At 35.4% G+C, this 17,793-nt stretch overlaps 1 protein-coding gene and 1 pseudogene across 2 annotated transcripts; one reads left to right on the forward strand and one right to left on the reverse strand.

Annotated features, from left to right (window-relative positions):
- LOC140857335 (heat stress transcription factor B-4d-like) overlaps window positions 1-1,471 on the forward strand; it is a 53,964-nt pseudogene extending 52,493 nt beyond the window's left edge.
- A 331-nt stretch (window positions 1,472-1,802) lies between these two features.
- Window positions 1,803-16,092, reverse strand: LOC140850789 (monothiol glutaredoxin-S11-like). Of its 2 annotated transcripts, none has more exons than XM_073256500.1 (3): window positions 15,752-16,092; window positions 10,862-10,936; window positions 1,803-3,243 (listed from the first exon to the last, which is right to left on the reverse strand). In XM_073256500.1, exons 1-3 carry the CDS (start codon window positions 15,917-15,919, stop codon window positions 1,987-1,989), a joined length of 1,500 nt encoding a protein of 499 aa, XP_073112601.1. In that variant the 5' UTR covers window positions 15,920-16,092; the 3' UTR covers window positions 1,803-1,986. The 2 variants fall into 2 exon arrangements, with proteins under 2 accessions (XP_073112601.1, XP_073112602.1); XM_073256501.1 differs by lacking the exon at window positions 15,752-16,092 and adding an exon at window positions 4,520-4,600 and having other exon boundaries at window positions 10,862-10,877.
- Window positions 16,093-17,793: the final 1,701 nt, after the last annotated feature.

Raw genomic sequence — 17,793 nt, forward strand, 5'->3', positions numbered from 1 at the left:
ATGAGAGACCTGGACTCAATCTTGGCCTAATTCTATTGTTTCACTTTAACTTCACCCCCTTCAATTATCAAAAAAGAGATGGTAACCCTCTCAGTGGTCAATCTCTTAATGTCACTATCGAGCATAAAATTCTTTCATATATGCATCACAAATTTGCCAAGAAAATTACTACCACAAAACCACCTCTCTATTATCCCAAATTTATTCCTCATAATATTTTCATTATTCAAAGGTTACATGTATTGCCAACAACCCTTTTTTTTTCAGTATTTGTCCTCAAGTAATTCCAAATTGGACAGGTATTACATGGTGAATTATAGGTTATCAATCAAATGAGATTGGATTCAAGTGCTTGACTCACAAAATACATGAGATGCTTAATCCAGAATCATAAGAATTGCTTTATAACTTATTTCTTCTGCCCTTCTTGAGATAATCTCTGATGAATTCAAATAACTCCTTTTTTCTCTTCTTCCCTTCATATATTCGTTCGTCTTGTCACCAAGTATCCAAGCTAACGGTGAGGTTTACGTTATATTTGATATTTTTTTCCCCTTTTTTCTGAACTTGCTGTTGTGTATAGTCCTCCATCCGTTTGAACTCTTTTTTTTTTTTTCTGAACAATCATTTGAACTCTTAATTTTGCTTCTGCTGTCATGTTAATTTTTCCATTTCATTAAATAGTTCAGAATCATATTCTGTGTACCGAACTTTAAGGAATTGTAGAGACTTCACTTCAATATCATGAATAATTGAGAAAGAAGGAAGGCACAACATAGAGAAACAAATGAAGTAAAAGTAAAAGATTTTTGCCACTTGGAGTGAAGAACTATAAAGCCATCTCAAAGATCTTCTGTTGCCAGTTTAAAAAAAAAAAAAAGAGATATCAACGAGTGATCGGGCTATCCACTTCACAAAGTTCTCTCCTTAGAAAACATGTAAACTATCAATAACATTTGTATGTTGCTATAATCAAAAACACGCGCACACTAACAGATTTACAATTTTGCTGATATTGGTTAGAGTACTGACAGAATCTGTACGCTGCAATAATTAAAAAAAAAAATCAACATTATCTGTGGATTTATATTTTGGTCAAACTATTTCAGGGATTCAAAAAATCTGCTTCTGATCGTTGGGAATTCCGGCATGAGAAGTTTCAAAAGGGCAGAAGGCATTTGCTAGCAGAGATTACTAGAAAAAATGTGAACCAAGTGTCTTCCCTAGTTTTCTAAAAGCCTGTGAAAAAATGCCCACCTCCAGTAGAGAATGATCTACTTGAAGAAAACAAGGTCCTACAGCAAAAGAATGCAGAGCTGCTGTCGCAGATCAAACATTACAAGGCTCTCGAGGGAGAATTGCTAAAACGCCTATCCCAATATGTCAGATGATGACGAAAACGTCATTTCCTGAGTACAGAGAATAAATTTTCTCCAAGTTGAAAGCGAAAAATGGCACACGTTCTCCACCATGGAAAATCATTTTCAATACACACACTGGAACTATATGACAAATCAAACATTTTCCAGATCAACTAAGCATTCAACACTCACAGACCTTTTTCTGTATAATTTCTTATTAATTACCAACTCTCATGCAAATAATTTTTCTTTCATATACATAAAACGAAGTTAATGAGGTTCAATACATTAAATACTAATACCTAAACCAAAATTATGCAAACAGGCAATCATGAGCAGTAACTGGACTCAAATGGTGACTTAACACTGTTGAACCTTGGGCTACTAGCTTGCTATAGAACTACAGAGGGCAAGTCCACAGTGAAAACCAAAGACAAAACAGATGAAATGGAATATCTTAGAAGCATAAGTCCATGCCATACTGTTCATAGAATTTTAGATTTTAGGTTTAGGGATGCACGTTGTTGAACAGTACATACATCAACTCATCAAGTAACTATTTTAAGACATCAAGCGATCTGAAAGCTAAAAGACAAATCTCAATGATACTTTCATCTTTTGATGATCAAAATCCCTCCTCAGAAAGAGCAGATTTGAGCTCCCCATTATTATGCATCTCCAATACAATGTCACAACCCCCAATAAGCTCACCTTTGTAATAGAGTTGAGGGAAGGTTGGCCAGTTAGAAAATGTCTTCAATCCCTGCCTCACTTCTTCATCACTCAGGATGTCAAAGGACCCAAAGCTAATACCTTCCTTTTGAAGAGCATCCACAACCTTTGAGCTGAAACCACAGCGGGGAGCATCTGGTGTGCCCTTCATGAAAAGCATTACTGCTGATGAGGAGATCAGATTTTTCAGCCGATCCTCAAGATTTTCTTTTGGAACAATCCCCTTCTCAGCCAGTACTTTCTTCAGTTCCCCACTCTTCTGCATCTCCAACACGATATCTGATCCTCCAATCAGCTCACCTTTTATATATAGTTGTGGATAGCTAGACCAGTTGGAGTAAACTTTGAGTCCCTGCCTGACTTCATCATCAGAAAGAATGTCAAAGCTGTCAAAAGCAACCTTCTCCTGATGGAGAATTTCAACCACCTTTCGACTAAATCCACACTTCGGCTCCTCAGGTTTCCCTTTCATAAACACCATAACAGGGCACAAATTAATAAGGCTTTCAAGACGAGACGTCAATGCAGCACTGAGGCCTGTGGAGTCAGAAACACCTCCAACTTTCCCAGATACAGGAAGCTCGGGTTTTGCCGATTCTCCAACTTTAGTTTCACTGGAAACAACAGGAATTCCATGATCTCTGAAGACCTCCTTTAGTTCACCACTTTCATGCATGGCGATTGCAATATCACAGCCACCAAGAAGCTCACCCTTGCAAAAAAGCTGAGGGTAGGTTGGCCAGTTCGAAAACTTCTTCATCCCCTCACGCACTTCATTATCTGTAAGTATATCAAAGGTTCCAAATTGAACTCCCTCCTCTTTTAAAATTTCAACAACCTTCCGGCTAAACCCACACTTTGGTTCCTCGGGACTTCCTTTCATGAACAGGAAAATAGGATGAGAATTCACAAGCTGTTGTAGATGTAGCTTCAATTTATCATTAAGGTCAGAGCTTGGGCTTTCCCTGTGTGAAGAACCATTATCTTTTGCCAGCTCTTTGACTGTTTCCAGAACAGTAGGTCCAGCAGCCACGCCAAGACTGGCCGGTGCAGCAGATTCTGCAAGATTAGTAGGTCCAGCAACTTTTGCGACTTTGTTAGCCAGACTGGATGGATTTGCACCCTCCAGTGTATCAACAGTTTTACCATCCTGACAACAGAAAAAACATCATCAGTATTTCTTGTTAAGGACCACAATTGCAAGCAATCCCCAATGAGCAACATTCAAATCATCTTATCAACCAAATAGAAAGCAGGAAATCATTGGCACTTCCAGATTATTCTGGTTAGAATTTAATAAGATCGTGAACTTGTAGCAAAATTGTTCCAATAGAATACCAACAAGCAGATATCCAAATGTATCAGCACAAAATTGAATTGAGCAACAAGTCCAAATTTATCGAGGATCAACAAAGTGGATGCTGCAAGGGAATAAGAACAAGCTGTATGCTGCAACTAAAAATGTATTTTAAGATTTCCTTTCAGATTTTTAAGATTTTTCCTTAATCACTTTACTGCAAGCAGCATAAAATCTCTTTTCATACTGCTTTTAAATTTCTACTCTTTCATTTTATGAACTTGTTCCTTAAATCAATTTAATAATAGTTAAACTAATAGAGGAAAAAGAGTTTCACGTGCGTGGTAACCCATGACTGGTCAAGTATTTGCAATACTGGAAACATATAAAGGTGCACTAAACAAGGGAAAGGTGAAACTAGAATAAGCTCTGAATCTTCTAAGAGTCATAACATATGATCCCAACCATCCAAACGTCTGGCTACAATAACACCATGCAATCAACGTCCATCACGTTTGGTGACTAACATATCAAAGGACAAGACCAACAGCAAAGCATTTACCTAAGCAAGATTCACAAATCACGATAATATAACAACGAGCACAACTCTTAGCATCTCCTTCCACTGATTTGATACTGTTGGCAAATAACCTCTACTATTATGCTAGGAAGCATGGATAAAATACTGGACAAAAAAAATGATACAGATATGCCAGTACAAAAAATCTTGAAACAATAGGATACAATATGGCTAGGATACAGCAACAAAGCATTCATGCAGCAGACTAGCACATTAAAATAACAGTCCATGCAGCACACACTCACATCAAATTCCACAAACTTATCATCCAGTCGTCATTCAAATCCACAGACCACAGCCCATATTCTACATTTTAATATCAACATCATAAATTCCAAAATCAACCATTCATCATTAAGAGGTCCACATTAATAAAAAAAGAGAGAAAACCCTCCACTTCATTCTTGGAGGTATCCTGGGAGCATCTAGAGTGTATTCAGGAAGTATCTGGAGCTTTTTATTTAATTTTGAGAAACAGAGTACTTTATAGAAGTATCAACATGTATCCTAGAAGTATCCATTGAGTGAGCATTGGTATTTGATACTTACCCAATATGGAGATTTGAAATATCTACACATGACTTATGAGCCAGTAGTTAAGTGCTGGTTCTAGTGGACATGCTAGCACACCTGCCACATCATGCCAAAAAGGTAAAATGACTTAAAATAAGAATGAGCAAGTGCTATGCCAACCCGTATCAAGTTCTGGCAATCAAATGGCATGATATCAGAGAGTCAACCAACACTGCTCAGCACTCAAAATCTTGCTTGTGAGTTAAACTCGTACTAATTTCAGACTTTATAAAGGGCAATGCTTCTGTTTCTGATTGCAAATTTATCCAAAGGCAGACAGCCAAGCTTCATGAATAGTTTCCATGTCACATAGTCCCAAATTGTGCATAAAAGTGTCATCAATCTCATGTATCATTTAAACTGACAATAGCAATATCCCTTCAATATCCATCTCCACCATCCCTCTTTATCATGGATTTGAGTGTTAGTCTTCGAAAGAGCATGTCATGCAGCACATACATGTATCAGTATCATGGACCCAATAATCAGATGAATGCTAGTGCCTATCATCCATCCAGTTTGTATCAAAGCGATGCTTTTGATACCATCAGCATGGATTCGAACAAACCAGTACAGGTTTGGGTTCCTTCAGGCTTTAAAAAAGATCATAGAGTTTGTTTTCATGTCTTCTCAGTTTAAAAGGAGAAGATTCTGTCACTACTATTAGCCATTCTTTCATATAAAGGGGATAGGACCCCTTTACTCCTGTCAAACCTGTGGATGAATGGAAAATGAACAATTTGACTGGTAGGGATTGTAATCCCTGACAATCAATTTGAACCAGAGATTATGGGTATAGTTTTATACTGGGTGGTGTAGGGCAAGATGTAGGGGTAGGTGGTGGCTGGTGGTATCGAGTTGCGCCTGGAATTAAGCCTCACTAATAATTTTCGATATGCATTATATTTTACTAATATTAACATTTTATAAGATCATTATAGTATCTAACATTTTCATAAAATAATGTGACACATTATTACATGCATAATGCATACAATAATAAATTACAGTAACATTATATGAACAATGCTTATATTACAATATTGCAATAATATCATATGAATAATGCAAATATTATATTCAAAATTTTAAATCCCGTAGGACGAGACTGTCCCTGTTTTCCCATGGAATGGGACGCATCACCATCCCGCCCCATCCCGATGCTTAAGACAAAAGATGTCGCAAGTCGTCTCGATCGGGATGCTGGGATGCTAGTGGGATGGCCTGTCCCAACACATGGGATGGTACCCCACCCCGATGTCCCACGAGACGTCCCACTGGGACTTGAATCCCTGATTATATTACTATAATACTGTGACATACTATGACCTATATTATCAATATATTGCACAATTTAATATATTATAACATTATATCATATATTATCAACACAATCATATTATACAATGATGTATAATATAACATAACCATGACCTATATTATCAATATATTGCATATATTATAACATTATATCATACATTATCAACACAATCATATTATACAATGATGTATAATATAATATACATAATACATCAATCCTAATATATCATTACACTAGCAATGGGGCATCTGCAACGTACTTTTTTTGTTTTTTGTTTTTGTTGTTTTTTTTTTTTGGGTTGGGTGGGGGGAGGTGTGGGGGTGGAGTGATAGAGTCCAATTTGTTTAGGGGAGTGCATTAAAGTAATTAACACAGGTAAGAAAGTGGACAACTAACATATTTTTTATAAACAAGGGGGTTATTTTTGTCATAAAAATTGACTGACAAAAACAAGAGAGAATATTCTCTGTTTTCAAAACTGTCACCGTTAAAAATACTATAGATAATATCACGGTGTCTTACATAGTTGATAGCATACAAGAAGCTTTTGGAATGAAAGAAGGAAACTAAACTTTGATTGCCAATGAAGACTGGTTACAACAAGGCTTACAAGGACTTGAAGTGGGCTATATAGTGAGCTGTTTGGGAACTTGTCCCCAAACACTAACACCCATTCCCTTGATAGAAACCTCCTAGGAGTACCATTTGCAACCCACTAACAAACCTAATTAATGCTGGCTGGTGGTGACTATTTACAGGCTAAAGATTGTTGATAGAAGTCAAAGGGTTTGAATAGTTGGTGCATTAATTGAGACTAAATTTGACCAACAGACACCTCCCAAAATGGTTGTTGCTCACTGCATCAATCATCCATTATATTGATGGCTACGAATATAATATCGCAATATTTATAGTAACAAAAAAATAATAAGTTCATTATAAAAGTATAATTTATAATATAGTGCAATATAATGCATGTTATATCAATGTTCAGAACCCATTGACCTGAAAAACCCCTTTTGGTTGCTGGGTCATGGGTCAACAGGTCAACATAATGACCCTGACATCATAAATAAAATAAATCAATAAATATTATAAAACAGTAAATTAATAAGTAATATAAGGATAATAAATTCTTACACTAAGACAGCACCATAAAGTGTCTTGATGGCTGGAAGAGGAGCTAATGTGTTAAATGGCATAGGTTTGAATTACAGCATGTATAACTTTTAGTTTTCTTTTAACGCTTTTATACAGACCCAGATGGGCAAAATTGAGTTGACTTGACAAAAGATTCAACCATCTGACCTAGCAGGTGTTTTCTCCCAAATTGCGGGTCATTACTGACCAGACCCACCAAAGCTCTTGAGTCCCCAGTGGGCGGGTCGACCGACTGATTCCTAAACACTGTGTTATATTAATACAACTTATATTTGCCTAATACTTTAATATGTTTAATATAACATCAACATAATTTAATGAGAGTCAACATAATTTAATATAACATCAACATAATTTAGGCTAGAATTTTTAGCATTTGGCCTCAAATGCTTCCTAGTGAAAATTGGTGATGAACATCTCAACATCAAAATCCAAAGTTCCAAACCAATGAAAATAACATATGTTGTATAAAAGGTCTAAAGACTTAAAATCATTTGTTTTGAAGGTCTCTTTCCAAAGCATCAAAGTAGAACAAAATGAATGGTAGAAATGTAGCTAATAAGCAAAAGTACATTATATAATTTACCAATCAAAATCATTGATCTTGATCTAAATGTTATACATATTTTCAGCTGATTTGGATTCATATTTAAACTATAGATAAAACCAAAAATGTGGTATCACACCATTAAATCATCCATCTGGTATCCATCTGACGCAGGGAGTAACTACCTAAAAAATTGGATGACTTCCTATCCTTAGGCATTTTACATAGTATGATCATGATTAATGGTGTGGATTTTGATTTTGAAATGTTCATAACTAATTTCGCTAGGAAGAATTCAAGGCCAAATAATCTTGTTAGCATTTTAGCTTTCCTATGTAATATTGTTATCTGCCATTAAATGACCCAAGAAGAAAAGAAATTGCAAAAGGTAATTGGTCCATGCAACTTAAAATACCCTTTCTTTTCTTATCCGCAGACAACATCCAAAAGCATTGCATCGAACCTACAATTATTTCCAAGCATAATAGCATTTATCCCAAATAGAAATGAGGCATTATCCCACCTAAAGCTGGCATTAGCTGTACCAAACAAGTTTCACACTTGCTCATGACCTAAATACCCATCACATTTCCAAACTAGGCTGCAAAGTTTGCATTCCCACATATCAAAATAACATTGTAATTTGTAACTATGATAGGAAAAATAAAAAGATAAATAATTTACCAACCAAATCCAACTTATTTGGATAGTCTTGCATCTTTGAACTTGAAATGCACAAACACATAGCAATAGAAAAAAAAATACAAGGACATTTTGTGAAAGGTCACCAAAATTAATTAAAGAATGCAGTTGCAATGACACATTACTAGCTTAAATTTGGATTTAGCCTACTGCATTATTAAAAAATAGTTGAGCAGCTTATGATTTTAACCAAAACGGAAAGCCCAACGTAGTTAGATATTAATGCATTTTGTAAATATGGTTTTAAATATCATGAGACAAGCTGTCCCATTTTTCTCATGGAACAGGATGCACCACCATCCAACCTTGTCATAGCCCTAGGAACAGGAGATGTTCCATGACACGTTGACCAGGATGTTAGGATGATGGTGAGATGGTCCCATCCCAACAACTGGGATGGTACCCCATCCCGGTGTCCTACGGGACATCCCACCAAGATTTGAACCATGATTCTAAACTAATCACATCATAGATTGTAGCTCAATTTATGACATCAAGATTGTGGTTTAATTATATAATAAATTTTAATATGTTTAAGATAATGTCAACATAATTTAATATGAGTTAGGCTAGACTGTTTCTAAGAGCATCTAGATTCAAAAGAATGTTTTTCACATTTAGTCTCAAATGCTTCCAGGTGAAAATTAGTGATGAACACCTCAAAATCAAAAACCAAACCATTAATTATAACATATGTTGCATAAAATGCCTAAAGACTTAAAAATCATATGTTTGAAGGTCTCTTTCCAAAGCATTAAGCTAGAGCAGATGAATGATAGAAATATAACTGGAAGCGAAAGTATATTATATAATTTACAAATCCAAATCATTGATCTTGATTTAAATATTATACAAACTAAATTTCAACTGAATTGGATTCTTGTTGCTACCATAGATCCAACCAAAAATGTGGCATCACACCATTAAATCATCCATTTGATGCAGAGAGAAACTACCTAAAAAAATGCATGACTTTCTAACTATAGGCATTTTACATAACATAGATCATAATTACTGGTGTGGATTTTCATTTTGAAATGTTCATGGCTATGTTCGCTAGGAAGCATTCGAGGCCAAATGCTCATAAGGATTTAGCCTTCCTCATCTAATTTGGTTACCCACTATTGAGTGGACCCAAGAACAAAAGAAATTCATGAGGCAATTTGTCCATGCAACTTAAAATACTCTTTTCCTTCCCTTATCCTCAGACAACATCTAAATAGCATTAAATCAAACCTGCAATCATCCCCTAGGATAATAGCATTTATATCAAATAAAAATGAGGCACTATCCCACCTAAACCTGGTATCAGCTGCACCAAACAAGTTTGACGCTTGCTTATCACCAAAATACCCATCACCTTTCCAAACTAGGCTGTAGAGTTTGCACTCCCACATATCAAAATAGCTTTGTAACTATGTTAAGAAAATAAAGGACAAATAAATTACCAACCAAATCCAACTTATTTAAATAGTTTTGCATCTTTCAACTTGATATCTGCAAACAGAACAATAGAAAAAAAAAATATAAGGACTTTTTTGCAAAAAAGTCACCAAAACTACTTAGAGAATGCAGCTGCAATGACAAATTAGTAGCTCAAATTTGGATTTAGCCTGCTGCATTATTAAAAAATAGTTGAGCAGCTTATGATTTTAACCAATAGAAAACCAACTTGGTTAGATATCAATGCATTTTGTAAACAAGGTTTTAAATCCCATGAGATGGACCCATCCCATTTTTCTCATGGAATATGATGTGCACCATCCCACCCTGTCCCAACACTTGGGATAGGGGATGCCCCAAGACTCACAACTAGGAAGCTAGGGCAATGGTGGGACAATCCTGTCTTGATACTTGGGATAGTACCCTATCCCGGCACCCCGTGGGATGATTTAAATCCATGGTTGTAAACTAATCATATCTTAGATTATAGTTAAATTATGAAATCAAGATTATAATAGGGTGCAATATAAAACGTAGAGAATAATTTAATACTCCAGCGTCACTTCAATAATCTTTAAATTGGATTTATGATATTATGTCTTTTGACATTGACTAATTTGAATTCCAAACATTCCAGGCTATAGTTTGCAAAAATCATGTATACCTCCTTGTACTGGTTATACTATATCATACCGACAATGAATCAAGACTCAATATGGCTGGTGTATCGAGCACTGGTATGCAGAACTGACCTTCATACCAGTATTAGGTGTATTGAGCCTTACCAGCATGGCACCTATGTAGGGACCAGTACCAAAATGGCAAACCTTGCTCCATGTCTTTCTTCCCTATAGGATCCTAAGTCTTTTTTTTAATGCTAACGCAGTTGGCTTTTTACATGCCATTTTACTTTTAAATAATACATTGTACAGTATGCATCATGGATAAATTTCATGTTTTTTAATATTGGATACTATTTGTCGCTTCGAATCTTTGCTTTCAATTTTGTCTACAATTTAAAAATAAAACGTGTTAGTATCTCCTTGTTACTTCAGGTGCTAGTAGAAGGCCTGCATTTGCAAAAAATATAACGATAAAAAAAAAAAAAAGAAGAAAGATGTGTGATAGCCCAGATTATACTGACCTTGCAGAACACAAAGTATGGCACTGCAGAAACTGCAAAAGTGTCTGAAATTTCTGGCTGTTCTTCTGCTTCAACCTAATAACAGCCAAAAACTACAAAGTTAGATGCAAAATTAAAGTGAGAGAAAATCTACATTTCCTAATAAATCATATAAAGAAAGAGCATATAATAACAAAAATATATTGACTAGAAAAATAAAAAGGATGATACAATCTTAATCAAAAAGTTTATATGACATATGGTTCACTTTTGATGATTCATTTGGTAATACCATATCCATAAACACTTCATGCACTTATATCTTATTTACCTATATGTTTGAACTAAATACAATTCACTTTCAAAATTAAGCATTCCATGGCCATGTACTTAATAAAACAAGATTATCTCAAGTGATTATACAGATGATACAATAATTTTCATTGTCATGATATCTATCATACATGCATTCTTCATTTGTTAATACAATGTAGTGAAAATTAACTTTATGATCTTAAATCTTGCATGGCATTCTTAGTATTAATTGATTTGCTTATCTTATATTTCTGACATAAAGAGATGTAGAATATCTAATGACTTATTATAAAAAATAATGATCTAAATTTTATTATTTAGATTTGAAGCTATAATTTTTTTTTCAATTTATTCCTTTCTTTTTCTTTTTGAAAAAAAAATAAAAAAGAGTCCTTGCTAAGCTGATGATAAAATTACAACAAGCAAGCAAAAGGTATTCAATATATAGTGAAACAAGAAAATCCAAATTTAGCTTCTTACATTACAAACATGTCACCAAAAAAAATATACCAAAGCAAAAAAAGAAATGAGCTAAAGATTGAACAATACATCTCACCCAATGACTCAAGAAACATTGTAACCAAACATGAGTATTAATGGGAAAGCATCCAATATAAACTTCCAGCACATGTAGAACCTAGAATTATGTAATATGTCATTGTACTAGATCGAAAAGAATACCAAGAGGCTTAAGAACCTAGAGATGTTGTATGTAATTCCAGTATTCAAGTTTATGGAGTATGTAATGAGATTCATAAATATTTGACACAGTTTAAAATTTTATATGAACAAAGCATCTAATAAATATTTCATATTCTGGCAATACAAATCGAATTGAGAAACTAAAATAATTATGAAAATATTTTAATATGCTTCCTACCAAATGGTACAATTTTGCATGAACAATTAAAGTGGTTCTCTCTATCACAATAACTTGACAAAATATTCAAAATATTTAGACTGGTTTGTGAAACCACCCACTGGACCAACAGACTTCCACTAGTTAGATATGAAACATTTTGGTTTACATAAATATTTTATCAATTATGAGATAGGAATAACAGGCTTAATATGGCAAATTGTCAGCTTGCAGAAATTAAATCCCTGATTCACCCAGATGAAACCAGCTCAAAGGCCACCAAAACTATGCTCATTCATGGTTATTTGGTGAAGGAGGCATAGTTACTCTTTGAGACTAAAGCATCTGTAATATTTGCAAACCATATTGAGTTTTCAAACCAACATGCTTTTAGTCAAATCAGTCTTGAGTCTTGGAAATCTTGTTCTTCCTATATCCAAGCTAAGGGAGGGGGTTCTCGATTTGTGAAATATGTATAATATACCTAAGAAATTTTGGGTGGAGAAATTACCAGAACACTAAAATAATCGAAGAGAATCGATTGTGAAGTCACTTCTGACTTCAAAAAATCCATTCAATATAGACTTCTAAGATGAAAAGGACTTTTTTTTGGCGGGGGGTTCTTATCATCCATTTTAGAGATGGATTTTTACTTGATTATGATCCCTTACATGCGTTGCTATTATCCCATCCCAACTTTCTTATACCTATCCCACAACCAAACCATTATTAAGCCAAGTTTTCCATTATCTCTGTGTTTTATAGAGCATGCCACCAAACACTTGGTCTCAGACAACCACGTCATAATCCAAATTCAACGTCAAACCGCAACATAAACAGAGTCATAGAGTCCACTGAAACTTGAGCTGTTGCTACATGACAAAAAAGTTACCAACTGGGGCAACCTCTTATGTCTTCCTCTTTAAAGCCCATTCACACTTCCTCCCTTTTTGTCTGTCTGCCTCATGATCATTCTGAATGTTGTTGCTACTAAGTAAAGAAGTTGAACAGTGCCGGTGGGAGCATTTTCCAGTTTCTAGCTTTCCTTTATTTGTTGCTTTCATGCATCCAAGTTTTTTTCCCTTTTACTAATCATTAGACAAATGGCCCATGAATTATCTGCTCTGTCTGCTTCCAAATAATCACCCGGCAGGTTACTGTGATTTCACACACACCTAGAAACTGAGATTATTGCACTTTCCCTGAGTGGGCCATCAATCATTGCTCTTTAGGAATTAGGGTTCTTTCTTTTGATTTTTTTTTCATGTTGGTATATTTTCACCAATATAAAAGTTGACTTGTCATAATGTAACAAAATTATTTAACAAAATTATTTATTTACATAATAATATTTCTTTAACTCGTCTAGATGGTTCTGATGAATTTAAGGCTCATCACATTTAGTTTCCATGGATCGGTAGATCATCAAATTTCTATTTCATACATTTCTTTTGAGAAATATTGCTTCATTCGTGGAATCTAGATTAATTTTATACACCATTACTACATAGGATTTGATTTTTAAGAAACATGAGTATTTTCTATTGTTTGTCCATATTATGTTATAAAAAATGAAATTCTTCTCATCAATTTTTTTTTAAAATGTATATATAATAATTTAAATATCAATACAGAGTTGAATTTAACGGGTGTGATTTTTCTTTCCTAGTTATGCACCTATGCAGAACATAAGTTTAAACTTGTACAAGTCTATTGCTTATGAGAATCATGTTAACATGGCTGATCCTTTAATTCTGAAATTGACAATCAAATGAACATGTTGAAATTTCAGGATAGTAAACTATTTTGCTCTTCAATTGTTTTATCATCTAAATATTGGAGATGAGTAAAGAATTCGAACACTTCAAGTGAGACCAGCAGTGCACCCTTAGCCACTGCATAAACATCATGATGATGCAGGACAACATAGAGGAATGCATCAATTTAGGTGAAGACCCTTTAGAAGACTTAAGGTTGAACTGTAGATCGCTAAAATTTCAGTACCAAACCTGAATTCCAACAGAAGTGAATTAACACGGTGATGTTCATGTAATTTCTATCTAGGTTCCATACCCACTTCAGAATCTCTCAAGATATTTTCTCCTGCACCCGCTTGGTGAAGTGCTTATTATGCTAAATCTTATAAAGAAACCCTGTCCTACATCTGCACCCAAAGCCACCCTCATACCTGTGCTCAATTCAGGTTGCTAGGAATGCTTATAATCATAAACAAATCACAGATGACTAGTAGCCAATTCAGGATCTCAGTACTAGGGCTTTAACTGGGCTTGAAGGGGTTTTAATGATGAGAACCAAAAACTAGTCTTTGCAAGAATTTCTTGAGAAACACTGACATTCAACTCTTTGTAAACTTTGAAGATTAATGGTGATGACATCTATCATACATGGGTAGATAAGGGGCATGTAACATATTCAAATCTAGCATAATATGAGCTATGGTTGAGAAAAGGCTGAAGGAAAGAAATTTTGAAGAAGAGATATTTCTGCTCGAAACACGAAAAGAAGAAAATGCAAGAGAGGAGGTGTATTTCCTAGTAGCCTTACTCCATCATGAGCCTAGGCCTTACACATAGTGGCAAGCCTAGCATGAACAATGCGACATAACACCAAAGAAAATGAAGAACTTCAAAGAGGTTCTGCACAAAAACTGAACAAATAAATAGCCACCCTCCTTTTATAGACTTAATCCTGATCTTACTATTTACTCAAGCTCAGATCTTGCATAACAATAGGCAATCAAAACTTTTCAAAATTCACAAAGTTTGCACACACCAAGGCATTAAAACTACTACATATAGCTGATGAATAATTACCAATGCAAGTCTTTTTAATTTCATCCTATTATCAAAAATCAGGACTTGTAGAGCAGATATACTGGAAAGTGATGAAACAACAAAAACCGATTATATGATAAATTAATTCTTACTAGATTGCTTGAGAGACAAATGTTGCTATCCTATCCGATAGCAAGCTATATTGCTTATTTAGTTGCCTGACATACTGTAGAATTGGAAACCTTGGAAAGTGTATTTTAAAACAGAAGGCAAAAAAATTGAAAGTGAAATATTCAAAATTAGTGGAAAAGGCCGAGGACGTGTGTGTGTGTGTGTGTGTGTGAGAGAGAGAGAGAGAGAGAGAGAGAGAGAGAGAGAGTGTGTGTGTGTGTGTGTGTGTGTGTGAGAGAGAGAGAGAGAGAGAGAGGCCACAAATTTGTGATAGTAAGTGGTAGTTGACAAGGAAAACAGCATAAGTTCCAAAAGATGCGCGACTTTTGAAGATTCCTGCAACTAGGAGTTAAGCGTGGATGGACACCCTTTCACTATCGACTATACAAATTCCCTACAGACACAGGACTGCAGAAAGCTAGTGTAAAGAAGAAAAGTTTTCTCCTTAAACAAACTAATCAGCAGAAATATGCCCATATACAAACAGCAAAGCAAACTTTTTGGAACACCCCATTCTCATAATCATCACCATAGCCCTAATCACATATATATTTTTTCCCACTCAGAAATTCAAATAATTCAATAGATTGATAGCAAATAATAAAACAAAACCTAGAAAAGATATCAACTTGAATCGACCAAATTCTCGATCAAAGGCAAAACCTTTAAAACGTGAGCAAAAGGATTTAAAGAAGAAAGGAATAGCAGACCGTATCAAATAGACTGGTCATATAAATCTCAAAATAGGAGGAGGGGAAGATGGGAGCGGACCCTAAAGAAGAGGGCGTGGGGGAAATCGGTAGCGAGATGGGCGAAGACTTGATCCATCTGCTTCGAGGCCTCGCACCAGGACGCCCAGAAGTGAAGAACGACGGGAGCGGGCCCGCGGAGCGAGTCGTCGAGATCCTTCTTCGACTGCACGTCCTTAACGCTGCCCATCTTCTTCGCTGTTTTCTCTCCGCCCGTCTACTGTTTGCTTTTTTGAGACAGAGGAGGCGGCGAAGGAATGCCAAAAGAGAGCTCCAGAGAGAAGGGGAAAGGCCAGCGGAAGGGTAGTCTCGTCTTCAATGTTTTAGGCCGCTTTGGGTTCTCTTTTTGCGTGAGGCGGAGGCGAGATTCCGGGCGCATCGTATATTTCCCCTTTCGTGCTGGAGAGCGGATGAGGAGGGCCGAAAAAAGGGCAAAAAACAGCACAACACGTGTGACCAACCTGGAGGCTTCCAATTTAGGGACCATCCTGGACCTCAAGCCCGGTCAGTACGGCTCTATGCACCCAGCCGAAATTTTGGTGGGTTCATAAGTCTGTGAATAGATAGGTTTGATTAATGAAACACGGGAGAGAAAAAATTAAACTATTTCAGCTTTATACAAGATCGAACATTTCTATATTAAAATGGAATAAATGAGTTAGAAGTTGAAAACAAAGTACTTATTATATACATTTTTTTTCAGACACAATCTGTCATTGGAAAAAAAAATGATTTAATTTTAAGTATTGAAATGAATATTAAAATAATTAATGAGGTAAGAAAAATTAAAGTAAAAATAGTGAATCTTTTAAAACCTTTTTGTGAAAATAACTTATAATAAACATGCAATAGTTTAGGTTTGAATTAGGGAAGCTTCAAGGCCTTCATATCCTCCAACCGGGCAACAAACAACATGCAATCTGGCAAAATTCGTCGAGAGCCTGGAGACTATTGAAACCTTGGAAGGCTTGAGTTGAGCAACAGTCGTCCAACTGGGTACATCCTGCATCCATCTGCATCTCAAAAGGTATTGTAAACTCGATCGATAAAACAATTCGCATTCCTAAGGGATGATGTTGAACCTTGCTGCCTACACCCTCAAGTCTTGTTCGATATCGCAGGAACTCGGGAAGAGCCATCTGCAGAGAGCTTTGTAGCAGCAAAATGGTGCCCTCTTGCCAGGATTTTCAAGTCTGGCCTCTTGGTTGTCAACTAAATCAGTGCCAAGGTGATGAAGCAAGTTAAGGTCCTCAAATAGTCCATGAACATGGTGGTGAAGCTGACCATGGTCTGTAGAATATATGGTTTGCCATTGTTGAGGTACTAGGATATGTGGTTGGCCTTTGGAGTTTGGACAGGTACTGTCTTTGAAGAAGGCATGGAGGATGGCCTATTTTCAGTTCTTTGACGGTACCTATGATAAGATGTTAATGTGATGGCCATGGTGAACGTCGCCAGAGTACAGAGGAAATTGTCAGAAAGAAGCCAAAGTCACTCTTGACCATGATCCATAACCCTGGCTAGATTTGCTATATATCGCTAGACTACATGGGAAACTGTTAGATAGAAGCCAAAGTCACCCTTAACCATGATCCATAACCCTAGCTAGATTTGCTACACACACACACACACACACACACACACATACATACATACATACATACTAGCTTATAACCTCATTTGATTAATGGGATGTGATTTTTTTAAAATAATTTTTAATTTTATTTATTTTATTATATCTATTTTATATGTATTTTAAAAATATCTTCTAAATTTTGCATATCAAGAGAGGTACATTGTATTCTTCAAATTGATTTTGTAGCATATAATACACTTTATGTAAGATATGCTTATAATTTGTATATTTATTCATGATAATTAGAAAAATTAAGAGTGTCAATGTGAAACAATGACATTATATATAATTAAAAACCAATAACATTGAGTAAATAACAAAATAAGTGTAGTGCATGTATAATGGTAGAAGGAAATTGTATGGAATGATTTAAAAAATCATTATTACAAATCATACCTATATAAACTGTATCAATAATAAGATAATAA

Source organism: Elaeis guineensis, chromosome 4, assembly GCF_000442705.2.
Source record: "Elaeis guineensis isolate ETL-2024a chromosome 4, EG11, whole genome shotgun sequence".
In the NCBI taxonomy this organism is placed as follows: domain Eukaryota; kingdom Viridiplantae; phylum Streptophyta; class Magnoliopsida; order Arecales; family Arecaceae; genus Elaeis; species Elaeis guineensis.